Source organism: Rhagoletis pomonella, unplaced genomic scaffold (assembly GCF_013731165.1).
Source record: "Rhagoletis pomonella isolate Grant_MI unplaced genomic scaffold, Rhpom_1.0 Rhpom_scaffold_00009, whole genome shotgun sequence".
NCBI lineage: Eukaryota > Metazoa > Arthropoda > Insecta > Diptera > Tephritidae > Rhagoletis > Rhagoletis pomonella.
This window is the reverse complement of record NW_023458563.1, coordinates 25661334-25685450: the sequence shown is the minus strand read 5'-3', so window position 1 is coordinate 25685450 and position 24117 is coordinate 25661334. Positions and strand designations below refer to the sequence as shown.

The 24117-nt window shown below is 39.6% G+C and overlaps 1 protein-coding gene across 6 annotated transcripts in view; it reads right to left on the bottom strand.

Annotated features, from left to right (window-relative positions):
• The window catches only part of LOC118745662 (tau-tubulin kinase homolog Asator-like), a 570828-nt gene that overhangs the window by 330264 nt on the left and 216447 nt on the right, over positions 1-24117 (bottom strand). For all 6 annotated transcript variants that reach the window (XM_036479218.1, XM_036479223.1, XM_036479220.1 and 3 more), the window contains exons 2-3: positions 16991-17513; positions 16570-16935 (exon numbers count right to left, since the gene is read on the bottom strand). In XM_036479218.1, coding sequence (XP_036335111.1) covers positions 16570-16935; positions 16991-17044 — 420 coding nt within the window. In that variant the 5' untranslated portion in view covers positions 17045-17513. The remainder of the gene's footprint in view (positions 1-16569; positions 16936-16990; positions 17514-24117) is intronic.

Here is a 24117-nt window from a genome sequence, read left to right as displayed (position 1 = left end):
TTGTTGCGAATTTTCCGCGATGGCTCTTGTTGCCTCAGCCTGTCTTACTGCAGCTTCTGCCATTTTTTTCGAAGCCTCAGCTTGAATTTTTGCTGCTTCGGCCTGCTATTTGGCTGATTTGGCGATTTCTGCGATTTTGCGGTGGTGGCCTTGTTGGAGTACTAATATTTATGGGCTTCGGTGATGATGGTCGGTTCATTACTGTTGTGTTTATGGCCATGGGTATTACTGTTGGTCGTGATGTTGTTGGTGGTGAAGCTGTTGGTAGTATTGTTGTTGGTGGTGCTGTTGTTGGTCGTGATGTTGTTGGTGGTGAAGCTGTTGGTAGTGTTGTTGTTGATGGTGCTGTTGTAGAGGGTGTTGTATTTATAGCTATTCCAAGTACAGTTCCACTTGGTGCTGCTGCCGTTAACATCAGTAGGATGTGGTAGATAGACTTCTCCACTTCTGTCAGTGTTGTATTGAGGAATGGATCGCCGCCAGTGGCACTGAAATTCCCTTGGTTCTCAACTATTTTCCGTTTAGTCCGACTTTTAAGGTCAGACCAAATGTATGGATAATATTGTTCAAAGCATTTCACATTTGTATTTCTATGTATCAACTATATTAATGTACACATGATCCGTTTATTTTGAAAGTGGCATAAGCCACTTCGTACCTTTTGGCTTCGATGACCGGCTTGTAACCGAATGCATCTGTAAATCGCTCTATAGTCATAAGCTAACGACAAATCCTTCCTCCTTTGGTGGATGAAGTTAAACGAATAACCGAACCGTTCACACACAAGGAACCGGTCATTTAAGCACAAGAGATGTCAAGTGATTTATGCCACTTTGAAAATAAACGGCTAATATGTATATTTATAAAAGACAAATTCGGTAACCGAAAGTAGCAGACATTACCGAGCTCGTTCCGGGCTCATACTCACCTTTTCCCATTCAACCACACTTCTTTGCGGAGGTCCATACGCATTTAGTTTATTGGCCACTTCGTGCCACTGGGCATCAAATGTGGCTTTATCAGCTCCGAATAGAGGAGCGTCCCTTGCCAGTTTTGGTTTGGCATCTCAAATTGTGTGCTAGTAGTTTTTTTAACAGTGGAAGGCGAACACTTTATTACCACAATGCAAATATTTCTTGTCTTTTTTGCAAGATCACCTTTTTTTGAAGATTGTTCCATTTCAAATGTATTACAACGATAGAAAAAATTGTTTTCGTTTGAATTTGACATTAGAATTCGTTATTTTGCCTACTATTCGAAATAGAGAATGTTAATTTCTTGCTTTATAGCTGCGTAAGAATTAGCTGTTTTCGTCTGCTTTTGTATTCGAAATACGGAATACAAACAGACGAACGATACGACTCTGACACAAACGACCGTTCGTTTTGCAATAGAGAATGAGGCTGTAAGTATTTTTGCGGAGCTCCGGGTGAGGTGTGTTCAATTAACTGTCTGGGCGGAAGCGCTTAGTATAATAAATTGCAAGTTCTAAACTACTCCAAAATTGCGTTGATTTTTAATATGTTTTATGCTGACGGCTTTTTGCACTTTTTTCTTATAGAAGAAAATGCGCAAAACCGTCTTCAAAGAAAATTAAAAAACAATTAACGCGAGTTTTGCAATCGAATAATTAATGGGCTACAAAACTCCATACTTAAAAAAATTCTAAAAAAAAAATTGAAAAAATTTGTAAATTTGTAATGTACTCATTTTACTCAACTTCGGTGTAAAAAAAAAATCCTAACTCAAATTATTGTAGACTGCACCCCATAATACTATACTTAAATATTGCGCGATACTCAATACCATTGTGATTTTTTTCAATTTTTTCTGAGATGGCATATTTTCAAAAACTAATTTGTTTATCAAAAAATTTGTATTCAACAATTTTTATTGGGCTTGAGGCCGTTTCTTAATGAAAACTTATTGTGAAAAAGCAACAATAATTTGAAAAAATTGTAGAAGTGATACTATTTCGGAAATCACCACATTTCCTCATCAGACTTCTTTCAGTACGATTTGAACCGACGATCCCACTGACTCAGCCAGTTGCCTACGCACTGTGCTCAGTTTGTCTTGTGAATTCTGGTTGCTTTTTCCGCTATTTCATTGGTTAAGCCAACTACAATCAAGCGCAGCTAATGCAGTGCTATTTAGACTTGATCAAGTGGTTGTTGGTTCTGTTGGTTTTTGTTAATATTTCTATTATTAGAATGTTTAACTTTTAGGTGTGCCCGTCCTTAACTTATTTGTTTTTTTTTTTGTTTTTTTTATGGCCTTATAACAATTATATTCAACAATTTTTATTGAGCTTGAGGCCGTTTTTTAATGAAAACTTATTATGGAAAAGCAACAATAATTTGCAAAAATGGTAGAAGTGATAGCTATTTCGGAAATCACCACATTTCCTATCAGATTTCTTTCAGTTGTTGAATATAATTGTTATAAGGCCATAAAATAAAAATAAAAAAATTTGTATGTGAAAAATTTTTCAAGAAAAAAAATTTTATATTTCTTTTCATGGAGAATTTTGATGAGTGCATGTGTGATTTATTTCAAATTTTTTCCTCGCCACGTTCTCGATATATTTGGAAAACTATTAAATCGATTTGTTTTTGTGCTGTAAAGTTTTTAAAAATGTATTAGTCAAGCTCAAATTTCATATTTATTTATTATTTATGTTTGTCCATCTACCCTAAAAATTTCAAACAAATGAAACACTTGAAGTGTGAACCCCGTCAATTTGGTATGGAACGCCCCATATACAGTAATAAACCTTTTCTCAGTTTTTCACCAATTGGTACCCGAGGACGACTTTTGGGTTGTGTGCAGCGTTTTCGTTTTGCGCGCACGGCAACACCAACTGTGGGGAATTTCGCCTCATGATTAGAAAAAGTTCTTTTCGAGGATAAAATATATCTTATTATGTATTATTTATGAACAAAATGTATGTTACGTATAATATCAGTGCTTAATTAAGAACAATATTAATAGTTAAGCACATAATTGTGTTTCTATAAACTGGAAAACAGAAATCGTAATTATAGCACTGAATGGAGTTTTTTTTTACATGTAAGTTTAAAATTTAAAAAATTTCCATTGTAAGATATTTTTATGTAAAACGTGAATTTTGTGTTATTTTCTGAATTTGTCAAGTATAATTCTAAACTTTCGAATATATTTAAGTCTTTATTCCAAAGAAACAAGTTTTGTATAGTTATAGACTCCATAACTCCATAGCTTCTCAAAAATACTTAACATAAAATTATAGAATGTCACATATATGAATCATGCACACATAAAATAGTAATTGCTATGAATTGCTACCGTATAAATTCAGTACATGCATTTGCTTGGGGACTCCCTAACAACACGCAACGTCTAGTTGCATGCCCTCCACAGTGCCAGATTTGGTTGATTACGCATCGCGTGTGTTACTCTTCCATGTTGTATACTTTTAGGCTTTTCATATAGAGAATTTTAACGAAGAAAATTTAGCGTAGCGATTGTCAGAATTCTCCTGCAGTACACTCAATGGTCCATTACCCGGAGCTACTCAAACTTCATGAGTAGCTCTTAGTGAACCTCACATGCCACTGCATCTGGCGAAGAGTTGAATATCTGAATATTAGAAAATAAATGTGCATTTTTGCGAAAATTCGGGTTAAGTGCTACCGTTTTCAGCATTTAACTGGTCATTATCACTTACGGTGTAATATAACAAGTTAAACACTGAACTGTGATAATCTGTATTAGTATCTATAATCTATACATATAATAAAATTGTAACAGGTCGATGTCTGTACATTATAGATATTAAAGAAAATTAATGTGGGGGGTCTTTATTAGAGCACCAGAAGCCAAAACAACCATTTTTAGAATGTTTGTCTGTCTGTCTGTCTGTATGTTTATTCGCGCATCACTCGAAAACGAATGCATGGATTTGAATGCAGTTTTCACCGATGTATTGCTAGAGGTCTAACCTAAAATATAGGAAGCAAAAAATTAGAGAGTTGCCACCTGTTTAAAAATTGGAGTTTAAGTAAATTGATAAGAAAAAATTAATTTTGCAATATGGGCGTCAAAAGAAAGAGGCTGAAGAAGGCTTACAGCCAAAAATATTTTTTTGGAGTTGCCACCTGTTTCAAAATTTACATTTAATTTAATTTATAAGATAAATTGAATATTGCAATATGGGTATCAAACTGAAGGGGTTTAGGAAATTTTATTGCCGAAAATATTTTTAGGGAGGGCTGCCACCTGTTTGAAAAATTTTATTATATTAAATTGATAAAATAAATCAAATCTATATCTACATCTATACATATAATAAAATTGTAACAGGTCGATGTCTGTACCTTATAGATATTAAAGAAAAATTAATATGGTGGGTTTTTATTAAAGCTACAGAAGCCAAATAAACAATTGTTAGAATTTTTGAATCTCTGTCTGTCTACATATTTGTACGCGCATCAGGTGAAAACATGGAATTGAATGCAGTTTTCACCGATGTATCGCTAGAGATCTAGCTTCCAATATAGAAGAAAAAATTAGAGAGTTGCCACCTGTGTTTAAAATTTCAATTTAGGCCAATTGATACGGTAAAGTGAATACTGCAATATGGCTGTCAAAAGAAAGAAATTTACAAAGGCTTACAGCTGAAAATATTTTTGTGGAAGGTTGCCACCTATTTGAAAACTTTAATTTAATTTAATTGATAGCATAAATTAAATATTGCAATATTGGCATCAAACTAAAGAGGCTAGGAAAGTTTAATGCTGAAAACATTTTTGGGGGATTTGCCAACTGATTGAAAAATTGTATTCATTAAAATTTTTAAAATAAATGAAATATTGCAATACGAATATTAAGCTAAAGAGGATTAGGAAGCTTACTTTTGAAAATATTCTTGAAGCGGGTTGCCACTTATTTGAAAACTTTAATTCAGTTAAATTTATAATATAAACTAAGTGTTGCCATATGGGTATCAAACGAGAGTATTTGAGAATAATAAAATTGCAACAGGCCGATATCTGTACATAATAGATGTTAAAGAAAAATTAATAGGGGGTTTATTAGATCAACAGAAGCCAAATATAAACTTTTGGTATGTTTGTCTGTATGTTCGTAAGCGCATCACGCAAAAGCTAATGTATGGAGTTAAATGCAGTTTTCACCGACGTACATATTGCTAGAGCTCTAATTGAAAATATAGAATCCATTTTTTTTTTGTTTTAGTTTATCGTCGATCATTATTCCTAGGTATTTGAACGTATTAACTTTTTCCAGTGCGTCGTTGTTTGTATTTAGAGTTAGCAACGGACCGTTCTCAAAATTTCGCCTTGATATAACCACAAACTTAATTTTTTTTATTTCTGTGTGGAAGGTTTTTCGCTCAAAAAATTTAAACTTTTCGTTGTTGCTGCCAAAAAATTAAGAAACCTGAGACGTCACGTTTTACAATTTCATACAGTTCTCTTTACGATGTATTTCACTAAACTACTAAACGGCTACATCCACTTGGTTCATATTTGGCAACACCTTGAAAATAAACATTCTGACCAAAAATTTACTCGGTATGTAGCTCGGGTTATTCCTAAAATTCTTATACAGACTAAAACGTAAAAAACCAATATATCTCTAAAACCAATTACGCTGGGGAACTGAAACTTAGCACTGATGCATATATTACAAATGCATTGGGAAAGGGGCGTGGCTCCTTCCTTCCATACAAACTGAACTTCTCATATAGCTCATCTCTGGAACTGCTAACGGTAACGTCCTGAAATTCTACACAGCTACATATGTTATCAATACCGTAGTTATGGCGAAAAGTGGTAATTATTGGAAAGGCTGGCTCGATATATATTTACGTAAACGCGCAAGTATCATTCGATTGGGAATTATTTTCTCCTAGATTTCTAAATCCCATTGAACTATTGTAACTTTGTCTTTAATTTTCAGTAAGGTAAAATTTATGTGAAAATTTTGAAGAATTTTTCACAAAGAATGGAGCTTTGCTGTTACGAGTTTCGCTATAATCTACATACCTATTTGCATAAAATGATAGCCGATTTCGTTGTTCGGAATAAACTCAAAAAACACTGAATAGAGTTCCGTCAGATTGTCGGAGGTTATCTTACATACATATATGGTCTAATTACATGCTACTAGAAAACTCGCTAGGTGGTGCTGGAGTAGAGTTATTTATAAAAATTTTATTTATTAACCGATTTCGTTCAAATTTTAAATGTGAGCTATGTACCTGTATTATGGAAAATTCTTTTGATTAAAATTTACCTGGTTAGTGCCGCTGGAGTTAAGGTTGAAATTCATAACACGTATTCATTTTATGGTAAGCAATGGTTTTGCAGAAAATGAACCCAATGGATGGGGCTGCAGACGAAATGTATAGAAACCCCGTGGGGTTGGTCTGCTTTGGCACTATGTTTAAGTTATACGAATTTAGTTTTTAGATGTCTAAATGAAGGATGGGGTTAAGTCTTACTGACGCCCTCATGCACGATCATGCGGTCTTGCATCTACCCAGAAATCAGTTCATAAATTTTACCACAAATTGTAAAAGTGGTGAATTAACAAGGAAGGACAACCGTAGGTATATCAATTGCTTCATTTGAAAGATACTTAAGAGATCACACGACTCATTTAGCAATGTACCGGAAAACTTTTCATCCTGTGGGACAGCACTTCTGTGCTCTTGAGTTTCCCTATAAGAACTTTTATTGGCATACGCATGGCACCAATGTTGTAGTTGCAAGATCATACAAAAAGATTACGCATACCTGGCAGAGTTCTCACAGGTGGAAATAAGACCATCGGTGAAGCTCATGATACCGAAAGGGATTGGTATTCCATATGGTATCACAGCGTTACTATTATTGGCCTATGTGTGAGGAGGATACAGCGCCTTATACCATGTCCCCGCCGGAGCTAACCACGTAGTTATGGCTACTGAGTTGGTTATCCCGATAACCCACTTGATTTAGCGTAGTTTCGCCATATAAAAATGACAGCACTTAACCATTTCACTGAGATGGTTAAAAGCTAACCAACTCGAAACCACGTCGAAAGTCTGATACAACCCTGTGTTTTCCCGCCATCTGTGGGTCATTTGCGTTAAAATGTAAAGAATTCGTTCCCTACTAGTGTTTGGACTCAACTACGATCAATTAGATTTAATCCGGTTTCTGAAAAAATTTGAAATCTACTCCTCTACTCCGCTTGACTTCCAATCTATTCCGTTTTTTTCATTCATGTTATGCCCCTTTTGGGGCCGTTTTTTGAGTGTTCACCACCGATTTCAGTTAAAAAATTGAAAGTTAGCCAAATCTCACTGTTAAAAAGTAACTCTTTCATAGCAATGCGTCAATAAAGTAACTTCGTTATTTTTTGATGTATTGCTGTACAAATTGGCGGATGCAGAACTTTACTTAACTTGTTAAAAAGTATATGTGGAATGAAATTTATATAAAGTAGAAAAGGTTTGCTTTTTAAAAAATTAAGTGTTAGATACTATACTATACTATATAGAAAATGCTAAATATTACCTAAATATGTAACATATTATCCTTACATTGCCCCGCGTTCTTATTTTGCATGAATAGAAAATATTTTAGTCAAACAATTAATGTCAGAAACAAAAATAAAAAATTCAATCTAGTACGGATTATTTGTTTTTGCTCTGATTTTTGCAGTAACTTAGTCCTGAATCGATTTTTGGATGTCCGAACACTGTTCTTTACATTTGTACTGTTTTATAAACCTCAAACCGCAGTGTGGACAGCAATAGTTAGTGATGTGGTTAAGTTCGATTTGAGATGGTTAACTTTTTGGTGGGGACATGGTATTAGTGGTTTCAACTTAAATCAAAAATTTTGACTTTACAGACTAATTTTATTTTTAAACGCTCTTTTGCATTGGCCAACGCAAAAGCTCTTATTAGGCGCCGCGAAGTAAGCGGGCATTGGCTAGTAATAGATAATAATTTGCAATTTTTTACACTTTTGTAATTAATTTCGGTCACTATTACACAATCATGACTTGGGCCACTCTGCCATAGTACGGTTGTTGCTCCCTTTCATACCACAGTCATTTTGTATGAAACTCTGAATCAACAAAATTCATGATCCTTCTCATTAGCAACCCTGATCAGATTTTCCCCCGAGGTGTATTCAAAGAGGTTTATTACTGTATATACTGTGCAATTGCACGATGCAGAAATTGAAGGTGACGCCATTCGCGGACCGCTAACCCTCTCTTCGTCGATTTGACAGCATCCACCCATTCGCTGACATCACACAATACTTCTGTTTACATTCACTGTTGCTGTGGGTATTCAAAACGCGAAAATTTTTGAGTTTGGTGCTTGGTACATTTTTGGTGCTTTTGTTTTCAGTTTGAAGACACCAAATTTGAAAAAAAAAATAAATGGATGCAAGATTTATAGCAATCTTAAGTGTGGTAAGCAATTTTACAAAAATTTAAACAAAATCATGGCACGGTGACAGTCATAAGCGACAACAAAATATGTGGCAGCACCTTCAATCATGCCACAAGAATTGGACCGTCGTGCAAGAAACATTGATTTTTATTAATTTGAATTGGCATCCTTACAATAAAATTGTTTATGCATATAAAGTCCATTAAATATAACAATAAAAATTTGGTGGTTTTTCAAATTCAAAACTTGGCAATACTGTCTTTGGTCTTTCTTGTACAGTTCGTCTTGCTCTCTCATTCTGATATTTGTTGACGTCCCGCCCGGTTGCTCTCAGCTCGATTGGGGCAATCTTCTGTTCTATCACTCTTGGTGCAATTGGTGAAATAATAGCTTTGTTTCTTAACAGATTATAACAGATTAAATATTATCACTAATTTCTGCTGGAAAGCGTTTCTTAAACCAAAAAACTAGCACCTCTCTCTCGTTCTTACGCTCTTATTTTTTTTTTTTGTTCTCCTGCTAATTTCTGCTAGTAATATTTTTACTAGCAGCTGTCAAAATGGATAAACAAAAATTCGCCCAAATATGTTCAATAGTTAAATACATATAAAACAAAATAGTTAATACATCAGCTGTTTACTTGCTAGTTTCTGCTAGTTTTGCGTTTCTTTGCTATTTGTTATTTAGCTCTCTAGTTCTAGCTCTAGGTTGAATTTTACCTACTGTTGGCGACGACAAGTCACATAGACGTTTATTGTCATACGTTTAACAAATTACAAAATAAAAGATAAAGTCAAATACAAAGTTGAACTTTCAATTGATTAAAAATACTAAAAACGAAATACTGACGAGATACTAAAACTTGTATATTCGCTGCCCGCCATCTTTCTTCTCTTATCCAAAATCGACGAATGAAAAAGATTCACGTTGGCTGCGATTGTTACTGACTGGGGTTGCCATATGATTGCACGATGGCGAATTTAGGGTGCGGTTACACTACCCAGTTATCGACATCCCACCTCCTGGCGGATCTTCGGGGGATTCGCAAAAACCCAAAGCGGCTAGCTTTTTCGCCGGTCGACGTATGACTCCATGCGAGGTTTAGATGTTGGCACTTCGGACTCGGCCATCATTTCCTTTGAAAACCTCAGTAATTCGCCCCTTCTCCCAATGACTTCGTGGTGCTGAGGGGTCACATACTATAACAAGTGTTCCCGGCTTAAGCGCATCTGCGTCGTCTCTCCACTTCGAGCGACATAAAAGTCGAGGCAAATATTCTACCGTCCACCTTTTCCATGCACAGTCCTTCAAATTCTGGGCGATCCTCCACTGCTTTCGGAGGCATAGGCGGTTCTCTTCCGGATGTGGCGTTTGCGTAGAGTTCAAGCAACCCACTAGGAAATGGTTGGGTGTGAGAGGTTCTTCCTCTTCTGGCGTGACTGGCAGATCGGTCAATGGGCGGCTATTTACGATATTTTCTATTTCAATGAGGACACTACGGAACGTCTCCAACCTCGGTGCCTCCTCTTTGAAAACTTTATGCAGGAGTCGCTTAGTGCATTGGATGAGCCGTTCCCAACAACCTCCACTGCTGGGATCTGCGGGGCAGTTAAACACCCATTCGATACGCTGTTTGGACATTTCGCTTCCGATGACGGTGAAATCGAACATTCGGTCTGCTTCTTTCATCTCCTTCTGGGCACCGAAGAAATTGGTGCCGTTATCACTCCGAATGCGTGATAACGAAGTTGCGAAGACAAATGATAAATGCGTCGGTTGACAGGTTTTCTGATAGCTCGAGATGGACTGCTCGCGTAGTAAGGCACGTGAACAATGCGATCCACCTTTTTTCCGTTCTGCGACCGATGGTGACGTGAAATGGGCCGCAGTAGTCTACTCCGCTGTACGTAAAAGGTCGAACGTATGGTGTTAGTCGATCCAGCGGCAACTGACCCATCAACGGTACGGCGGGTTTAGCTCTGTCGTGTATGCAGACAGGGCACTGCTTTTTGACAGTCCTCAATACGTTACGTATGGCGGGAACCCAAAACCGTTGGCGTACCTCATTCATTGTAAGGTTGTCGTTTTGGTGGTGTCTCTTTTGGTGCTGCGCGGCTACTACTAGTCTCGTGACGTGGCTTTTTATTGGCAAGATGATTGGTCTGCGTGCTGTTATCGGCAGGCAATAAGCCGCGTCTATCCTCCCATAAACCCTTAATAAACCCTTTTCATCTAAGTATGGTGTCAGTTGATAAATACTGGAACTTTTTGGCAACGGTGACTTCTTTCGCAGCAAATCGATTTCATGTTGATACGCTTCTTTTTGCACCATGCGGCATATACGCTCCTCGGCGGCGGCTAGTTCGTCGACATGTAGTTCGCCATCACTACGGTCTTTGCTCCTGGTGTTGTTGACAAATCGCAACACCCAGGCTATGGCTCTGACTAATTTGAGAAAGGATGAAAATCTGGTAAGTTTGATCAATGGCTCACCCGTGTTGCACAGAAGCAGGTGTCGACTAGTGATCTCCTCGTTGGCACAGTCGTCGGACGTCAAAATTGTTTCTCGAGGCCAGCATTCCTCGTCCTGGTGTAAAAATTGTGGTCCACTAAACCAGCGGCAGTGTGACGAGAACTCGGGTTTCAGCATGGCGCGAGTAGCTTCGTCTGCGACGTTTAGGTTCGTAGGCACCCATCGCCACTGATTAGTTGTCGTTGTAGTTAGGATCTCTGCGATCCGATGTGCTACGAACGGGTTGTACGTTCGCGCGTGTGAACGTATCCACAGAATAACCGTCTGCGAGTCGCTCCAAAAAGTGATGCTGTCGATGGGAATGTCGTGACCTTCTTCCACCAGTGTTTTGATACGACATCCGAGGACTGCAGCTTGTAGTTCCAACCTTGGAACCGTCATTGTTTTAAGTGGCGCGCAAGTTGCTTTGGCGCAAACGAGAGTTACCTTCACTGCATGTTCCTTTTTTACTCTCAAGTACGCGGCTGCTGCGTATGCACGTGTGCTGGCATCGACGAAAATGTGTAGTTGGATGCTGTCAGCGGTCGGTATCAAACCCGAGTAACAGCGTGGTATTGAAAACGCTTTTACTGACTGAAAGTTCGACCACCAAGACTCCCACTGTGCTGCTAAATGTATCGGCAGCTCTTCATCCCAGGCGATGCTTTGTTTCCACAAGGCCTGAATAAGTAATTTGGCGGAAATTGTTACGTTGGCAAGTAGTCCGAAGGGATCGTATATGGACATCACGATTCCCAACAGCTCCCTTTTAGTGGGTAGTCGCTTACACTGCAGAATGTCGCTGGATATTTAAACAAATTTAAAATGGAATTCAAATGTGTCTGTGGATGTGTTCCAAAACATCCCAAGGATTTTATCGGCGCTGGCTTGTCGTTCCAGGTTGATGACTGTAGACGGCGTGTTGTTGCTATCGTTCAAACTAGCTTCCAGAACTTTGCTATTTGACACAAATTGTCGAAGTTGAAACCCGGCGGCGGAATTAATTGCGATGGCTTGTCGGATCGTTTGGTCGGCGTCTTTGACATTGTTGAAACTTATCACCAGATCATCCACGTACGTTTTGTTTTCTACGGCATCGGCACCTCTTGGCATCTGGGAAGCGAATCTGGCGGCATTTTTGTTTTTAACAAATTCTGCGCAGCATGGGGAACAGGCGGCCCCGAAAATCATCGAGGTCATGGCAAAGGTGCGAATTGGTTGACTGGAGTCGCCCCCTCTCCATAAGAAGCGCTGCGAGTCTTGATCCTCAACTCGGATGCGTACTTGAGAAAACATCTCCTGGATATCTCCAGCCACTGCGACGATTCCTTGTCGAAATTTAAAAAGAATGCTGATTAAACATTGGGCCTTAACGGGTCCTTTAAGTAGGGCACTGTTGAGCGATATACCAGACGTCTGAGCGGCTGCATCAAACACTATGCGGAGCTTACCCGGCTTGTGTTCGTTAACTACCCCAAAATGGGGCAGGTACCACGTAGTTGGCCTCACTATTCTGGCTTCTTCGACAGAAAGCTCCCTAGCATAACCCTTGCTGACATACTTGTCGATTTCGCGTATGTAACTTTTGGCAAATTGGCTGTCTCTTTTCATTCTTGATTCGATACCAAGTAAGCGCTTTTGTGGCATGTCGTAGCTGGGGGGAAGCTTGACGTCATCTTCTCGCCACAGCAGGCCTGGTAGTTTGCTCGAGTATCTCTCTCGTGCGTCTGTCCACGTCAGATTCCAGTGCGGCATTGACCGGACATCTGATGGCTAAGCTGTCGACTGTGATATAATTTTCTACAAGCTGGTGCAATTGTGTCAGTGCGGTTGACTCTCTGACTAACATCACCCTTGACACGCTAGTGGTGATACCCTGGAGTGGCCCGTAAACCATCCAACCCAATTTTGTTTTGGCGGCGATTGGTTGCTCGGGACCGTTGTCGACAACATCGCGAGCAATACCCAGAAACGAGTTGTCTAGCCCAAGCAGTAGGTCTGGCCTTACATCAGTATAGTTCGAAAAAGGCACTGTCTTTAAATGGTTGTACTTACTCTTGTCAAAGGATTGAGTCGGCAAATTGAGATTTCGAATAGTCCGCACGTTTTTGATTGCGAAAGTGTGAGTAGCGTCTGGACCTCGTAACTCGACCGTGACTTTACGGGACTTCTCTGTCGTTTTGTTCCTGCCGTACCATTGCAACGACAGAAGTGATGCTGGCCCTTGCAAACCTAGGCTGGTGGCGATGCTGTCACTTAATAATGACACCGACGAACCTTCGTCGATCATGGCGTAAATTTCTATTTTACCTCGGGGTCCGAACAATGTTACCGGCAAAATTTTGAATAAAGTTGACTGGCTCTCCTGACGGCAATTGAAAACGTGCTGTACTTGGTTGTCGCTGGATGTTGGTCGGCTTGCTTCGGTTTGTGAGTGCAACAGCTGGTGGTGCTTCCGCTGGCAGCCATTGACACCACACACTGTTCTTCGGTGGCAGGTTGACAGGCTGTGTCCGCTCGTGAGACATCCGAAGCATAGTTGGTGGCGCTTTACCAAAGCCCATCTTTCATTGACACTGCTACCGCTGAAACGACGACATTCCGACAAAACATGGTTCTGGCTACATTGGACACATCGGTAGGTTTGACGTTGGTCCCGTTGTACCTCGCTGCTGTGGAGGAATCGACGGCTACCACCTCCTGCTAGCGTTATCTGGCGACTACTTGTTGGTTGGTTAACCTGACGCGAGTGTGGCAATGGCACATTTCTGTCGGCTAATTTTGGCATCAGTGCGACAACTTTGGCCAACTCGCTTAGCCAATCAGCGAAGTTTCCAACTGTCGGGAACGGTGAAATTTGTGCAGCGCGCTTGCTCCACTCGTATTGTTTGGTGGGTGGCAGTTTGGTCACCAGTTGCTCCAACAGGGTAGGGTTTACCAAGTGGTGTTCACATTTTGCGGATTTGAAAAATGCCACAATATTGCGTACTCGCGTTGAAAATTCTAAAATTTGATCAAGGCGGCTCTCAGTGATACTCGGAAATTGTTGCACCCTTTGCAACTGAGAACGTATTAACAAGTCTGAGCGGCCAAAGTTAAATTCCAGTTCGCTCAAAACGTTGGGCACGTCGTCTGGGTGAATAAGAAGCGACTTAACGGCTTGCCTTGCTTCACCCTGCAATGCTCTTTGAAGACGCATGAGGTTTTGCCTACCGTTGTAACCAAACTCTGCAGTAGTATCGCGGTAAGATGCGATAAAGAGCGGCCAATCCTCCGGATTTCCTTCAAACGTAGGTAGGGGATGCAGTCTCGTTGCGGCGCTATCCACAAAAACTGGTGCAGGATTCGTCTGTCTTAACGACGTTGGCGGCAATGGTGTCACTGTTGGCGGTAGTGACTGCTGTGTGCATAAAGGGGCGACTATATCCTGTTCTCTTACTGTCTGGTTCGGTAATTGCCATTGAGGCTGTTCCACTTGATGTGTTTCAAGACGTTGTCGCAGTTGTTGAATATCCGAACGCTGAATATTTGTGTCGTTTCGGAGCTCAACGATTGACTCACGTAAGGCCGTAATTGAAGCGACCAAAGCGGTTAAATTGTCCACTTGTGCACCTTGACGCTGTGGCGCAGGGCCGGGTGGTGCTTCAACGACCGTCGCATTTACATCCGCATCGTCTTCTGCACTAGTTCCTTGTTGTTGGCTCATTTGAGATCTTGTTCGCATTAGCGCAGATAATCAGGTAGAAAAATATTTTTAGGTTAGTTATACCGGGGCTTAGCAGTGGTATCGACGAGTAACTGAATGCTGAGCCAACGAATAACTGTTGCTGGCGAACAATTTGTGGCTGGTTAAAATGATTATCACGAATTTTTGGCGGTAATCCGTTGTACGACTGCTTACAAATTTGTAACAAGCGGGGCGATTTTATGTGGCCCTACATATGCCAAGTAGTGCTTCGCAAATTACCCAAAATGCGAAATGCGGCGCTGCTGCACAAATGCAACTAAATTTTTCTGTCACGAATCCAAAGTTTTAGGCCCGAATCTGTATGGCGGCTTCAACACGTTGTTTGTACAGATTCCGATTGCTGGCACCTGTCGCTTTCGATTGCACGGCAATGGCTAAATCGAAAGGGTGCTGATTATACCTTGTTGCAAATTTTGTAGCTGGCTGCTACTTTGCAAAGGGACGGCGGCAAATTGGCAAATTGTTGCGAATTGCAACAGGCAAACAAGACGATGGCGGCTCAGATTACGATGAAAAACCAGTAACTACGCTGTTCGGCTTTTACAGACGACAGCGACTCCGACTCCTTGCACGGTGATGACTTCCAATTAAGCCTTATGAAATGGCGGCGACCTGATCGCCTGATTCCTTACGAGGCGATGATTTGCAATTGATGGCGGCAGAGAACAAGTTTTAGAGATTTATGTTGGCGACGACAAGTCACATAGACGTTTATTGTCATACGTTTAACAAATTACAAAATAAAAGATAAAGTCAAATACAAAGTTGAACTTTCAATTGATTAAAAATACTAAAAACGAAATACTGACGAGATACTAAAACTTGTATATTCGCTGCCCGCCATCTTTCTTCTCTTATCCAAAATCGACGAATGAAAAAGATTCACGTTGGCTGCGATTGTTACTGACTGGGGTTGCCATATGATTGCACGATGGCGAATTTAGGGTGCGGTTACACTACCCAGTTATCGACACCTACTATTCAGCTTCTTAAATTTTAACGTACATTCGGTACAAGCAGATTATTTTAGATACATTTGGAACACGATTTTTTCAAACAAATTTAAGTGAAAGGTATGAGATTTTAAGTAAAAGCAATTGCTATTTTTTATGTGTAAGTCCAAATGTTGTTAAGGTACAGAAGGAAGATGTAGTCCACCAACTCTCAAAAATATGTGCACATATAAATACATGTTTACTGTTTAGGTACGTATATCTTCTTTTAGGTACAACTTTTAGGGAAATAGGTACAATATGAAAATTTAATATTCATCACTAGTGCGAAAAAATAATAATGTGACGTCAGCGAAAGGGTGGATGCAGTCAAAGAAGAGAGGATTAGCGATCCGCGGAAGGTGCCACCTTTGTTTCGCGGCATCGTGGTATATACTGTGATTTCTTCTTCTTCGTGGCAGTAGTATAAAATTAATGCTGCCCACCCCAATAAGCATGATCCAAATTGTTACCGTGAGAAGTGATCCGGATACTGAGCTGGATAAATAGGAAGGAAAACACGACGGATTTTCTACTAAAAAAAGCTTATTGCGCCAAATAAAAACCCAGTGGTGTCGAAATTCTCATAACTGTATATATTTTTCCTAACGAGCTGCATTACAATTTGTCAGTACAACCTGCCAATGAAAGTGCAGGAATCGCTAGAGTGCGAACCAGTTTTAATGAGAAATGCTTTAAAAGAATATTTAAGGAACGTGTTTTCAAGAAGTGTTATTTATCGTTTTGCTTTGATATATAGTGTCGCTGTTTAATATTAAAAAAAATACCTATATAGTTTGTGAATGAAAAGTAAATTATGCAAACATAAGTATTACATTTTATAATTTTCGCTTACAGGTTTAATATCACGGTGTAAAAATCCCACTGAATGTATGGATTCAATAGCTTTCAATATTTGTAATCCCAATCGTAGCGTTGTACTCAATGAAAATGCTCCACGCGGTTGTGCGCGACGCAACTCCGCCAGGTTTTTACCTTGCAATTGCATCACAACATAATTAAATCGATCATTTCTACCACAGCCAATAAAGCGACAAACATGCTCTTTCCCTTGCAGTTTCTTAAGGACAGCAACTTCCATCTTCAAAACCTGCTTCGGCTGACGTGCCGATTCCACCTTTAACGCAACTTGTTCACGAGTTATCAGATCTTGGCCTTCATAGATTTCTCCAAAGCCTCCGCCACCTATTTTTCGCACAACCTATTATTAAGAATTGTTAATATTAAATAGGTCGATAAAAAATTAGTTAACGTACTTTCCATCGTTCTTTGACTACGTGGCCTGGTTGTAAGAGGTCTTCCGAGGCCATTTTAACTTCTGTTGCTTCAACACGGCACACGGTATTGTTGCTATTGATGTAATTGCTCTTATCACCCAGCGGAGCAGCTGGTGATGGCACCTGAAATGTTACGCGACTGCGAATGCCTAAGCGGCAATGTTTTGCTGGAAGTGTTGCAGATCGCTGCAGTGCATTTGAGACACGTTGTTGCCCCTCGTCAGTGATTTTCGGACCTGCATTTTCATTATCATTTACGTGCCTATTTAATATTGAAGGCGGCGGTTTCGATGGAGGTTGTAGCCGCAAAACGTGAACTGGCTCTTGGTTTTTTTCTTTCGTATTATTTTGATTATACAAGTGTTTCTGTTGCTGTGGTGTAAGCCGTGCGATATCGCAATTTGTTTTTGTATATGTACTACCGCGACCTGATGCAATCTGTTGAGATAAATATTTGTTTTGTCGCCCCGCTGGTTGCAACCCAGTAACATTTTCGTCATCTCTAAAATATATATGAAAAAATACGATTATTTTTCAATCTGATTGAATGCATTCAAAATTGGTCAGAAAAGGCATACATGAAATAATTCTTAATATTATGAAGGCTACTTAAAACCTTTCGTTATTTCAGATGTATAATCAATGATTACTTAATTTACGGTTTTTATTAAGTATTTTATATCATCTAATTTATATTATCGAACCATACAAATTGTTAGTCATCGGCAACTTGTAGTGGTATACGCTGAATGCACTCTAAGAAATAACATGGCAGTGCAAATAAATAACAGGTGATTACTAGAAATTTCATTCCCACGACAGCCGGATCTACGTACCGGAATGACTCGGGGTTTACCCGACCAAGGGACTTTGTTTCGGCGACCTAATCCCGTTTATATCGACGATACCTTTCAATCATTTTACGTCCATGGAGCAATACCCCGCAGCCGGATTGCTCCGCGTCCTTCTTCTATGGGCTGGCATTGAGCCTCACCCCGGACAAGAAACATACTTCTGCTGCGTTTGCCAGAGATGACTCCACCCAAACTCCACTTCGGTTAGGTGCAATTCCTGCAACGTATGGAGTCACTTAAGAACCTGTTCTGGCCTTAGGTCTCACCGGGAGTGGACCACAAGCTTTGTGGCCCCCTGTTGCTCAAGCCAAACGGCACCACCAGCCTCCACGGCTACGCACTCGTGCAACGCGCACCCAAGGAGCCTACAGGACTCCAAGAAGCTCCCCAGAGCAACAGCAAACCTCCCACTCCCTCAGCCAACCAGCAGATCTTGGTTCCCCACACGATTTGCTTCGTTCGCCAGAACAGAGTATACCGCAACGTGGGATCAGTCAAATTCAACCCATGCCTTCGCTGGTACCGCTTCCGCTTATGCTCTAGTCTACGCACCACACGCGAACTACTGCGCCCCCTGCTAAAGAGCACTGCCGCCGTAGACAACATCGAACCCACTGCAGGCACCCATCACCAGGCAGCAACAGTAACTGTGTCGGGTACAGCAGACCCAAGGTAGACCTCACACGTCCCTCAGCCCCCGTATCGCGATCAGCCTCCCAAGACATACGAAATTCTTACAACTGAACTGCAAGATTGAAGAGAAAGCGTTCCCACGACAGTCGGGTCTACGTAACCGTAACGACCCAGATTTATATCTGGCCAAGGACTGTCACTCCAGCAACACTCCCCAAAAAGTCTTTGGGGAATTTGTATGCTGCTACAACAACAACAACAACAACATTGAAGAGAAAGCAGTTGTTGTTGTTGTAGCGGCACTACTAAGCCCCGCCTATTTCAGGGCAACATTCAATCATGGTCGTCAACTAACGGAAGGTCCAGGAAGCGAGCTATTTCAATGGGGTCGGACCAAAGGGAAAGGGGTGTCAGTCGAGTCGGATTGAGCTGGCATGTGAAGAGGTGGTCGGTGTCATGAGGGGATTCTCCACATGCCGGGCACTCATTAGGGATGTTGGGGTCGAGTCTGGACAGGCAGCTGTTGAGGCGGCTACAGTATCCAGACCTTAATTGAGCCAGAGTAACGCGGGTCTCTCTTGGCAATTGAAGCTCCGTATCTACTGCAGGTGATGATTGGGCTCCGATTACGGCAACAGAAAGCAGTCTTTATGGGTCGGCATGGCATATTGATAGCTGCGGTCCTAGAAACGAAGTTCCACAGCAACTCAACACTGTTGAGTTGCGCCGCCACAATGTGCTCCGTAAAGATCGCGAACGAGATAATGGTGAAGGTTTAGGGTTTAGAGTTCGAAATTTCAGACTTTGGTATCGATACTGAGTACTCATTCTGGCAACGAGCTCATGGTATCGATACTCTAAAAATATCAGGGATAAAGTATCGATACAACTGAGTATCGAACTCATCAAAATACGTTTTTTGGGATTCTAAAACTATTTTATTCTTCGGTCGTATATCTAGTTATTTCCTGAAATTAAAACAATACAAATTTAAAATATTTGATTTTTATTTCATTGCAGAACTTACTTTCACGTCAGAAGTAATTTTGACGTTAAATGTGCATACATACATACATATATACTTTAACGAATTTCAGATTTTATTAAGATTTTTTGTAAACTTTTTGGGTATGCATTTTTGTAGCTTATTCAATTTAAGTATAATAATGTGCAAGTATGAATTAAAAGTCAACGATAAGAGGCTACACGTAAAGTTGAAACTGCATACCCAAAAGGTTTCTAAAAATTCTGCATTTTCATGAATTTTGCGTAAAGTTTTATGGCCTTATTCATAAAAAATAATAAAGGTTTTTAAATTGAAATATGTATGAAAACGTCATTTTATTAAGCTCTTTAAACCTACTTTATTTTTTATGAATAAGGCTATTCAACTTCAACTTATTTGGTTTATGTTATGCAACAGACTACACGAAATTTCAGTTTATTTCAAGTGATGAACAAAACTGAATGATAGTATCCATATAAGCAAAGAAAATCGGGTTGCCAATAGAAGAAAAAATTTAAAAAGTTTTTGATACTACGAGTACTTTGCAAATTATCGAGTAAAAATAAGGTATCGAGTATTAAAGTACTCATTTTTATACCCTCAGTATCGATGCTTACTCAATATCGATAGTATCGTTCGAACCCTACTAGTGTTCATCCTACACCACACAGTGCGGTGTCAGCTTATCGAAGAAGACATCGACGGAAGGACATCAGCCTAGAATGTCAGGGCATAGCTGCCCGGACAGGCGATGTCGAGCTCGAAATATTTAACGTACCTGCCACCTGCTGCGCGGCAGAATATCACCCTGGCATAGGTGCGCTACTCAGAGGTGAAAACAGATTGGTAGTAGGTGACTTCAACGTCTGAGATATTTCACCGACCTAAAAGGGGTTAGATCGCCGAAACAACAGCCATTGGTAGGGTAAAAGTCATTCCGGTACGTAGAACCGTCGTGGCTGTCGAGGGAACGGTGTCCTTCCACATTAGTATTTAACTATTACATTTCCACGCTCCCTCACCAAGTAGAGGTAGTCTGCTTGTCTCTTACGCTGGTGGTTGTTCGATAATGGCGTCTGGGAATGGAATTGATGACTTGTGCTCGAAAGTAAACGGGTATCTCTCCGAGCTTTCTCGCTTCTTCACTGCTAGGAGCCTAACCCTCCCCCTACAAAATTCTCAGCTACCTTGTTCACCACCTGAACGAAGGAGGTCAGACTAGTGCTGGGCATTCACGTTGATGACACACAAATTCCGACGTTGAATAACCCAAAAATACTCGGAGTAACTTTCGACAGTCTGCCCTCCTTCTCTACGCACGCAACCGCAATTGTCAACAAAGAACAGAGCCGTAATAAGGTGCTCAAGTTGCTAGCCGGCAGTACCTGGGGCAAAGACAAAGAAACGTTGTTGGCAACATACAAGGCAATTGGCCAGCCGGTTCTAAAGTACGCAGCGCACCACAGTGGTCGGAGAAACCATGTTTTACGCGAAAAAGGCATATCTTAAAACTGTGATCAATTAACCGGAATAAAGCTATTCTTATTCAGAAATGTCCAACGAAATCAAAACTGATTAGTACTTTCAATAATAGGTGTGTACTCGTATTGAGAGGACAAAATTCTGCAGCAGCAAAAGTTCTGAGAATTTAGCAGCATTCGCTCTCAAAGAGACGAAATATCAACAAAAGTACGAGAACGCAAAATTTGCAAAAACTTGCAACCTTCGAAACAGCTGATCACTTGCACAATTGCCACTGGTGATTAATTTGGCATTTTATACATTTGAATAGTTTTGGATTAAAAAAACCTTTTTAAAATACGATTTAATTATATCGGAATGAATAAGTTATTTTTCTCATAATTATTTTTGATATCACATGGTGACGCACAATAGTATCTCCTCCAAACACCCATCATTGATCCAAAAAAATGTAATAGGGTAGGTTTAAAATTATAAAATTTTCATTTCAACAATCAACCTACCAAAACCGAAAACTTCAGCAAAACAACATTTCAGCATGGTGCACTTAAATCTATTTTGGTATATTTAAAGGTAAATTATGGTACAAACGAAAAATGTCATACGGCAACCATAGTCAGCACACACTAAAGTAAACAAACTGGAGATTAATAGCAAATTAACGAAAAATAAATTCAATGAATGTTGTGCTTATTAAATTTACGCACTTTTTAGTTGTATACTAGCATTAATAATAAAAATTGCAATAATAACTCAAAAAGGCCATATTTTCTTTTGTTTATTTACATACATGTGTTTGTGATCAGCTGATTTTGCAAGTTTTAGCTGGGAAAAATTTTTCCAGCAGAAATTTGCAGCTCTCTTTCACATTTTGCTCTCTCAATTTCCCCTACTTTGCAAGTTTTTTGGGTACGAGAACGCAAAACCGGTAAAAGTTTTCTAAAACTTTAGATAGTTGGGCGTACGAGTACACACATAATGTATGCTACCATACGTTAAAAAAATACACCACAAATAAGTGCGTATAATTAGGGAGTATAAGTGTACAATACGTATGTACATACATTGCTCTTATTAAAAATTATAATATTAGGATCGATAGGGGCCTGATCATAACGGTATAATTTTTTTCGGGTGGAAATAATATTTACTGGTGTTATTGTAGTTCAAAGTACACTAATGTAGAAAACGTACATCGATAATTTGATAAATAATGAAAATTAAAAAAAAAAAAAAATCGCGCGATTGTGCTTGTTTGGAAAATGTGCAAAGGTTTGTGAAGATATTTATAAACGCGTTTTACTTAATTAATTAATTAAGAATTGTACCCTCAGGCAGTAGAATTCTCCTTTCTGTGCTGCCAAAGAAGGGGGGCTGAACACCTTTTGCAGAGAACACCTTTCTGCGTAGGCGGCCTTCGGCCGCACTTAGGGATTATAACCCTCAGGCAGTAGAATTCTCCTTTCTGTGCTGCCAAAGAAGGGGGGCTGAACAACTTTTGCAGAGAACACCATTCTGCCTAGGCGGTCTTCGGCCGCACTTAGGGATAATAACCCTCAGGCAGTAGAATTCTCCTTTCTGTGTTGCCAAAGAAGGGGGGCTGAACACCTTTTGCACAGAACACCTTTCTGCGTAGGCGGCCTTTGGCCGCACTTAGGGATTATAACCCTCAGGCAGTAGAATTCTCCTTTCTGTTTTGCGAAGAAAAGGAGCCGAACACCTTTTGCAGAGAACACCTTTGTATATTTTTAATGCTTACTATCTTCTTTTGTCTCTCATTCATTTGCATATTTTGGAGTTTGACAGCTGAACTCCGCCATTTAATTTGCATATGCAACCAAAGTCCGACGAGTGATTTTGAAGGTGTTTTTATTTAATGAATTGTGATTAATTGATTAATATTAAAGTCGTAAAGCAAGTTATAACTAATCGAGTGAAGTGTAAAGTGAAGGGGAATACAAAAATGTATAGGTGAAGTGGTTGCTTTAAGGATAATAGGAGTGATACATGTACGCTAATTTCCGAATTTTACAAAAAAGGACATAATTCAAACCCAATTTGTAAATAAATTAGTGACCCAATTTACAAAAGTGAGTGTTAAAATAATGTGTAGACCCTTGACTATAAGTGTGTCGAATTTTTTTTTGGATCGGGCCACCCCTTTGGACGGAATAGCCCGAAATAGTTGTGAGCGCTACAAAACCCCACCCCGTTGCGGATCTATTTTGAAATATTGCGTCCAAAGGGGTGACCCGATCCAAAAAAAAAATTGCACACACTTGTAGCCATGGGTCTAAACTTTAGCCCTGTTCGCGTACGCACTATCCAGTAAATCCAGTACTAATTTTACAGGTTTTTTACTGGATGTCGTTTTCGTACGCAAAAACTTGCAAGAAACTAGCAAAAGAGGGGAAATTGAGAGAGCAAAAATGACAGCTGGACTGGAAGTTTTACTGGATTTTCACTGGATACATTTTTACTAGCAACTATTTGCTAGTAAGAAAAACAGCTGATGGCATGATGCTTATTGTAAATCACATTAAGAAAATAATTGTTTGTGGTGCTTTTAGAGTTGCAATTAACAAAATAAACCTATTAAAATATATAATAAGATAGAAAACACTAGTTTTATAAGAAAATTGCATCGGAAAATAACAAATTAATCTGCTGTTCATAAAACTAGTAACTTCTTGCTGGTTTTGCGTTTTCGTACTTTCTTGCATATTTCACTCATTGGGAGTAAATATTGGGGTAGTAGTGCACTTTAGCGAAGGTAGGTCAAAATGGACGGAAAAAAGTTCGAGAGTGGTATCAATCGACGCGTCTTAACGCCAATAATAACAATCCGAGACAGGAAATTAAGATTTTTAATTCATTGAAAAGTTATTTGCAAAAAACACTTGCACTTTCCACACTATGTTTCGATGAATTTCACACAAATGAAAGGAAGAAATGAACTTAATTTAACACGTATTTATTAGTTTTTATACATTTGTGATGTTTTAAGTGTACACTTTCGCGAAATTCTGTATTTAATAGCAATATTCCGATGATGAAAATCCGCACAATCTTGGGTAGTTAATATAAATAACATGGAGAAAAACTAGTGTTGCCACTCTATTAAAAAAAAA